Source organism: Stegostoma tigrinum, chromosome 37 (genome assembly GCF_030684315.1).
Source record: "Stegostoma tigrinum isolate sSteTig4 chromosome 37, sSteTig4.hap1, whole genome shotgun sequence".
Classification (NCBI taxonomy): Eukaryota; Metazoa; Chordata; class Chondrichthyes; order Orectolobiformes; family Stegostomatidae; genus Stegostoma; species Stegostoma tigrinum.
Window position 1 is genome coordinate 19,472,239 of NC_081390.1, and position 8,414 is coordinate 19,480,652.

Below are 8,414 nucleotides of genomic sequence, written 5' to 3' on the forward strand. Positions count from 1 at the left end.
CAGTCTTTCCCTATAACTCAAACCCTTCAGACTTGGCAACATCTTTGTAAATCTTTTCTGCACCGTCACAAATTTAACAACATCTTTCCTATAAAAGGCTAAACAGAATGAACACTGTATTATAAAAGTGGCCTCACCAATGTCCTGAGATAATGGGAACTGCAGATGCTGGAGAATCCAAAATAACAAAGTGTGAGGTCTAACGAAGGGTCTCGGCTCAAAACGTCAGCTTTTGTGCTCCTGAGATGCTGCTTGGCCTGTTGTGTTCATCCAGCTCCACACTTTGTTATCACCAATGCCCTGTACAGCTGCAACATGACATTTCAACTCCTATACTCAATGTTCTGACCTTTGAAGGTAAGCATGCCAAACGCCTTCTTTACCACTCTGTCTACCTGTGACTCCACTTTTAAAGAACTATGCTTCTGCACCCCGAGATCTCTTTGTTCAGCAATGCTCCCGGGGCCCTGCCATTAAGTGTGTAAGTCCTGCCCCGATTTGTCTTACCAAAATATAATACCTCACATTTATCTAAATTAAATTCCAGCTTGAGGATCAGATCATGTCAGTGATACTGGGGAGTTGAGCAAGATAGGAGATAAGACCCAGAAAGAAAAGAACAATCGTTGGCTTTCCCACGGTTCTGGACTTTTAGACACCATTGTGATGGCAGTTCCCCCGTGTCTATTTCCAATAAATATGGCTGATTGCTAGTACAAGCATGATGGGCCTACTGGCCGCCTTCTGGTTCATCACTCTTGGATTCTGTGAAGGACTTTGTTAAAGGGGACCATAATCAAAATATGTATGATACCAGAAAGACTAATCTCAAATGCTAATTTAGGCAAGTTGGGAAATTTGACAAATTGTTCAGAATGGAAATTGACTTTGGCACACCACCATGTTCCCTGGTCAACATCTCTGTCTCAGGCTTGCTGCAGTTCCCCAGTGAAGCTCAACACCAAGCTGGAAGAGCAGCCCCTCATTTTCCGCTTGGCAACTCTACAGCTTTCTAGGACTCGATATCAAGTTCATCACTTTTAGGGCTTGAGGCACCTTCTCCCATATCCTTACCCCAAACCCCACACACCAGGCCTTGTTACCACATGGTCTGCTATTACACATAACCCCTTGTTAGCCACTAATTGTCCCCGTGAGTTGCTATTCATTCTCCCAAGCTGACTATCATCTACCCCGTTCTCTGTCCCTCTCTTTGCACTCTATCCCCACCTATCGTTGACTCTTCATCCCCTCCCCCCACCCCAACTTCTGCGCAAAGACACAACTTTTTCCCAGCTGCGAACGTTTCTGAGGAAAGATCACTAGACCCGAAATGTTAACTCTGATTTCTATCCACAGATCTTGCCTGATCTTATGAGCTTTTTCCAGCAATTTCTGTTTTTGTTTCTGATTTCCAGGATCCACAGTTCTTCTGGGTTTTAATGAAAGTTGACTGCTGTGGCAAGCATGGAGTGTAGACCTAATATATTGTAGGTCCCAGTTTTGTCGATGTGACTAGAAGGGAACTCAAAGTCATAATGGCACAGTTTGGTAGAGGAGGGTGAGGCATTCTGCCCATTACAACCGTACTGACTCGCCGTCAAGCAGTCCAAAGTAGACTCTATTCTCATAGAGATAGTAAGAACTGTAGCGTCCTGATCTGAAACGTCACCTTTCCTGCTCCTCTGATGCTGCATTACTCATATTCTCATAGAATTGTACTTTACAGACAGCTTACTTTCCAAGCGCGTGTGAGTCATCCAGCTTTTCTAACTTCTGTGTTATTTTTCAGTGTTGTCTAAGAACAGTAAGCCGATCCACACTACGATCTTGAACCCTCACGTCCACCTGATCGGGGAGGATGCTGCCTGTATCGCTTACATCCGGCTAACGCAGTACATCGACAGTCAGGGCAGGCCAAGGACCACACAGTCCGAGGAAACGCGTGTCTGGCATCGTCGCGAGGGCAAGTGGCAGAACATACACTTCCACTGCTCAGGAGCTCCTGCTGCCCCACTCCAGTGAACATGTTCTGCAGGTAGTACTATCTCCACAGCTGGTCGCACGTTAAAGTCTTTTCTTCTCCCTCTCCTTTGTCTGACAGATGGGCAGACAACCATGGGACAGACACTGAGTGAGAGGAGTGGTGGCATAGGCGAGGTGACACACCCAGGAAGCTGGGCTGGAGATATTGCCCTTTAAGGTTCATTTCAGGTATATGCCCTGAAGGAGGCAAGGGACGCAGTGTGCATCCTGTCCCTTAAGCATGTCCCTTGGCAGGCCTCTAGTGGAGCCTGCACTTCATATTTGAAGTGTTCTGCAAAGGAAGCAAAGGTGAAGTGAGGTAAAACAAAACACTTTCACACTAAGTGAAAAAGGGCGACACAGTGGCTCAGTGGTAAGCACTGTGCCTCACAGTGCCAGGGACCCCGGTTCAATTCCAGCCGAGGGTGACTGTGTGGAGGTTCCTCCCGGTGCTCCGGTTTCCCCTCTCAGTCCAAAGATGTGCAGGTTAGATTGTTTGACTATGCTTAAATTGTCCCGTTGTGCAGGCCAGGTGGATTAGTCATGGGAGATGCAGGATTACAGGGATAGGCTTGGAGTTTCTCAGTCTGGATGGGAGGGTCAGTGTGGACTCGATGGACTAAATGGCCTGCTTCCACACTGTAGGGATTCTGTGATTCTATGAGTGGGTTAGGATATGGAATGCGGTGCCTGGAAGTGTGATGGAGGCAGGTTTGATTGTGACATTGAGACAAGTGGATGATTATGTGGTTAAAATAAGTGTGCAAGGGCATGGGGAAGAAACACAGGATTGACAGTAGGTCAAGATGCTCATTTAACAAGCTGGTACAGGCAAGATGGACTGACTGGCTTCCTGTGATTCTGCAAAGGAATGTGTTTAAGGGAACTTTAATCTAAATGCGTATGATAAAGGGAAGACTATACATCATTCTGATTTATGCATGTTTAGAAAAGAAGCGACAATTCAAACTATGTGAATGAATTGTTAAGATTAGGAATAAGAAGGGCTGAAATATGACAGCTGGGAAAGCAAGGAATGTAGTGTAGGTCACAGTTGTGATATTGTGTCAAGAAGGGAACTTGGAAAGCCATAATGGCACAGGTTGGGGGGGCAGGATGCTGTTCAGCCCATTACATGCATACCAGCTCACTGTCGATCAGTCCCAAATGGATAGATTTCACTCGACTCATTGAACTATTTGAGCTTTATAGACAGATTAGTTAAGTTCCTTTGAATGGAATATCCATTTCGTGTTTGCGAATCTCGTTAAACGAATACGTTTCCTCTCATAGAAATGAACTTGACCAACCAGCATTAATTACTTTATTAATCACACTCACAAACATCAACTCCCTCCACCAATAGCTGTGTATACCATCTACAAGACACACTGCAGAAATTTGTAGAATCCCTACAGTGTGGAAACATTTGGCCCAACAAGTCCACACTGCCCCTCCGAAGAGCATCCCACCCAGACCCATTCCCCTATCCCTGCATTTCCCATGTCTAACCCACCTAACTGAAACATCTCTGAACATTATGGGCAATTTAGCATGGCCTTTCCACCTTAAATTGTGCATCTTTGGACTGTGGGAGGTAACCAGAGCAGCCAGGGGAAGCCCACGCAGACACGGGGAGAATATGCAAACTCCCCACAGACAGTTGCCCGAGGCTGGAATCAAACCTGGGTCCCTGGCGCTGTGAGGCTGCAGTGCTAACCTCCGAGCCACCATGTCACCCTCATTCACTAAAGATCCTTAGACAGCACTTTCCCGTCCCACAACCACTTCCATCTGGATGGACAAGGGAAGCAGAGACATAAGAACACCAACATCTCCAAACCACTCACCATCCTGACTTGGAAATATATCACCACTCCTTGAGTCGCTGGGTCAGAATTCTGGATCTCCCTTCCTAACAACATTCTTGGAATATCTGTACCCCAAAGACAGCAGTGGCTGGAGAAGACAGCTCAGCGACTCCTTCTAGAAGGCAACTAAGGATGGGGAATAAATGCTGGCACACACTGCGTGTCCCACAAGTAAATAAAAAAAACTGCCATTCTTTCAACGTTGCTGAGTCAAAATCCTGCGATTCCCTCCTTAATAACGCCCTGAGAGCCTCTACACCCCAAAGACTGCAGCAATTCCAGAGGACAGCTCCCCACAACCTTCTCTGGCACAGTTGGGGTGAGTAACGAAGGCTGGCCCATGCAGAGGTATCCAGATCATATGAAATAAGGAGAAACATTTGGATTTGACTCCATAGTTTGCAATGTAATTGGTTGTTTCCAGTTAAGCTTCGTTCACAAGGGGCACTAATTCCAGCACTCAGTGAGGGAAAGATGAGAGATTTGCTGGAGTTTGGTTAGTATTTACAGGTTGAGGTGGGTGGGTAATGACATCACTTCATGTGTGGCTGTGCTTCTGAGTTGGGAAATACAAGGGCAAGTCTTGGCATAGTGGGGTGAGTGTGCCAGAAGGAAACAGAACAGTAAAACGTGCAAATGATACCTACTGATGTAACTTCCTTGTGTACCTCAAAATCGAGCTCTGGTGCATTCATTCTCAAGTATTTCTGGGTCTGTTATGCCTTAAGGTTGTGCCCTTCTGGTTGTGCTGTGTTTATTTGGATACTGCCCACTAACAATGCATAAGAGCTAGGAGCAGGAATAGGCCATTCAGCCCATCAAGTCTGTTCCACCATTTAGTACAATCCGTAGTGGATCTCATCTCAGCTTCAACTCCACTTTCCTACCTGCTCTGCACAGTCCGTCAGCCCATTACTAATTAAAAAGTTATTTCCTCATCAAAATTATTCAATTCTTGTACTTCTAGAATCCCTACAGGGGGGAGGCAGGTCATTTGGCCCATCCCACCCAGACCTATCTATCCCTGTAACCCTGCATTTCCTATGGCTAGCCCCCTAGCCTGCACATCCCTGCACACTGTGGGCAAGTTAACATGGTCAATCCACCCTAACCTTCACATCTTTGGACCGTGGGAGGAAACCCACGCAGACACCGGGAGAATGTATAAACTCCATGCAGACAGTCATCCGAGGGTGGAATCAAACCTGGTGCTGTCAGGGAGCAGTGCTAACCACTGAGCTACCGTGCTGCCCCTAGGGTAGTGAATTCCGCAGATTCACAGCCCTTTGAAAGATGTGATTCTCTGATTAAAGTTTGCCAGCCATTATCCTAAAACTATGACCTCTTGTTGCAGATAACAAGGTGTAGAGCTGGATGAACACAGCAGGCCAGGCAGCATCAGAAAAGCAGGAAAGCTGACGCTTTGGGAGCGGACCCTCTTTCAGAAAAGAAGGGTACAGATCCAGAATGTCAGCTTTCCTGCTCCTCTGATGCTGCTTGGCCTGCTGTGTTCATCCAGCTCTACACCTTGTTATCTCAGATTGTCCAGCATCGGCAGTTCCTACTATCTCTGAACTCCTGTTGTAGACTGTCCCACACAAGGAAACATCCATTCCGAGTCCACTTGGTCAATCTTGTGTACCTCGATTAGACCTCCTGCCATTCTTCTAAACTCTAGTATGTATTGGCCTAACATGCGCTGTGTTGTACTTTGCAGCTTGGAGGTGCTGGAGTAGACTTCTCGTCTGAGCAATGGATTGGAGCCGATCACTGTCGTGGTGAACTCTTGAAAAACAGCAGCGCCATGCGCCAATCTGCATGTGTATGATGCTGTGGTGGCTGCCTATTTGTTGTTTTCATGGATCCATCGTGTTTGTTTCGACTGTATGGGAGGTGTACAGATAAAATGGCTGCTGTAATGTGTACCTACTCACCCGTTTGATGGCAGTGGTTCAAACGAAGTAGATTCGGAACCTGCTACTTGCCAAAGTACAGACATCCATAATTTGAAATAAAATAATGTAAAAGTCACAAAACTAACAGCCGGTGTAGTGCTCAGAGATTTCTCTTTTTTTATATATTAAAAAAAAAGAAAGAAAATATGCCATTCTTGTCGAGATTTAATCGAGGTTAACTCTGATCAGTAACTGTCACTACAAGAGTAACATTATTATGGTAAGGTTCAGGTCAAAATGCCAGAAGAGCACCATGCAAATTCCTTCTGTCACTGAGGGTTAAAGATAATGATTGTTAAATCAAGGAGTCTCCTGCAGTGTGTTAAAGAACATTTGTTGAAGGCCAAGACTATGACATTGCTGTTCTGTGAAACTGAAACTTAAAAAATTAATAATATTTCTAGGCGATTGTATTTTTCTCTCTTTCTCTCTCTCTCTCTCCTAACAGCCTATTGCAAAGTGAAGCTGTGATCTCATTTCTTGAAATGGAACACGCAGAAAACAAAAAAGTATTTTTTTTCTCATCTGTTAACTTTTCTTCCAGTGTTCTCTGCAGCAGAATTAATATGAATGTATAATATTGAAGTTCTTGTTGTGGCCTAAGTGCAGTAAATTTATCTTTGGTTTAAAAGATGCTGAGTCATTTGCATACAGAATTTTGCAGTATATTGTAATCTAGTTACTGATCACAACCATTTGAGCTGCCTGCAGGGTATACTCTGCCTTATGTCACCAAGGTATGGTGTCGATGTATAGCAGGGTAACAGTATCCTATTTGGAGTATAAGATTGAGCATGAGGCCTAGGGTGTTTACACTGATAGGCACCACTGTGCCAGCTGGGAGGGGGCTGGCCACCTTGGGAGAAAATGGTCACACATTTAAAATATATATGCAGTTTTACAGAGGTTATGCATGTGTTGTTTATGGTCAATATTTTCACTGTATGTGTTTACTTGACAAAAATAATGATGTACCTAGTTCTGCATCTTTAACAATCTTGCACAGTCTGGACAGTATGTACTACATAATTTAAGCCTGAGCTTGATATGATAAAATTCCTGTTTAAAAGAGGCGACATAAATTAATTGCATTGCTACTGTATCTTATGGGGCTAATATCTTATAGTTTTAAATAAGGCAATTGATGCAGGATTTTGCATGATATTAAAATAAAACCCAGTGTTTGTTTGTTATGAATGTGGGTAGATCTTCATAGCTTTGTTACTATAGGACTTGATCTTTAATGAAAAGTATTTAATAAAAAGAAAACCGGTGCGTCTTGTTTTACTTGCTGCAGTTGATGGATGTTTACCTTAAAACCTGCTTAAATTTGTCTGGCGAAGAAAAAGTTGTCAATTAGTGAGGAGCATTCTTAAAACTTTTAAGAGTACGTTGTATTCAATGTTTTCAGTTACTTCACTAAAAAACGAGAGTCCAAAATATGTGAAACTGAATATCGTTTCCCTTTTAATCAAATGTCTCACCAGAACCAGTCACGGTCTCTGCTGCTTCCCATTGCAAACCATATGCTGTGCATTACTTCAAGACTGGTCAATGTCAGTGTGATTCAATAGGACAAGTTAGCAGCGTTTTAGCCTCCTGGTTGAATAGATCAAGTCAGATATTAAATGGGGTTGTCCTTGTTGGGACTATTGTGTTACATTTTGGAAGCCATCCCGATGTTTTGCTTTATCTCGTAGTTCATCTACACTTCTTGATTGCAAAATAAAATTAGTCTTGCATTCAGAAGCCATTTCGTTTGCACCTCTCTCTCATGGTAGGCCGAGTAAGAGGAAAAATCATGGGCACAATCGGAAACACTCAACTGTTCCGATTGCACTGAACAGTCAAGTAAGCACAAAGATCAATAACCCAGCATTTGCCCATTTTTAACTAGCAACGATAGCCAGTGCTCCTCAGAGCATGCCCAAATCAGCCTCACCAAGTTTCACTCATTTTGAGACTCAATACTTTTAGTTACCTAAATGTAACCTGTTTCTGTGTGTCTGGCACTTTTAAAATAATAAACACAGTTCTGTGGATATGTCTGGGTTTGTCTCGCTCTTTGAGCCTGTAGCATCTCATTCTCTGCAACCAGGGAGGAAGGCACCAGCTAGGCAACTTATTAGAGATGTGTGCATGGCACACTGGCATGGGATTGCCTCATGTGTTCAGTGTTGGATCAGGTTTTCACCCCCACTCCAAATTGAAATATGTTTGGAATGTTAAAAGCATCATCAGAATGTGGGACACAGTATTTATTTACTCCAAAGTCCCCATTTCTTCAACTGTAGCAGGGATGGGAGTGCTGACTAGTTTCTTGAGCCTTATTTTGGCTAAAGACTTTGTATTTTGATAATAAGCATTCATGGGAACATATCAATGGGAACAGTGTGGAAGCACTGTCACTGGGCTGGTAATGCAGAGGTCCAAGGGCAATGTCCTGGATCGATAGGCTCAAATCAGACCAGGACAGCTAACAGAATTTAAACTCACTTGAAAACTTACTATTGAAAACTTCTGTCAATAACAGTGACTGTTACTTGTTGTACATACATCTGGC

The 8,414-nt window shown here is 43.9% G+C and overlaps 1 protein-coding gene across 4 annotated transcripts in view; it reads left to right on the forward strand.

The window, feature by feature from the left end:
• Nucleotides 1-7,895, forward strand: part of LOC125467650 (calcium/calmodulin-dependent protein kinase type II subunit gamma) — a 368,959-nt gene extending 361,064 nt beyond the window's left edge. For all 4 annotated transcript variants that reach the window (XM_048563790.2, XM_048563791.2, XM_048563793.2 and 1 more), the window contains 2 exons: nt 1,793-2,038; nt 5,614-7,895. In XM_048563790.2, the coding sequence (XP_048419747.1) occupies nt 1,793-2,025 (233 nt within the window). In that variant the 3' untranslated portion in view covers nt 2,026-2,038; nt 5,614-7,895. The remainder of the gene's footprint in view (nt 1-1,792; nt 2,039-5,613) is intronic.
• Nucleotides 7,896-8,414: the final 519 nt, after the last annotated feature.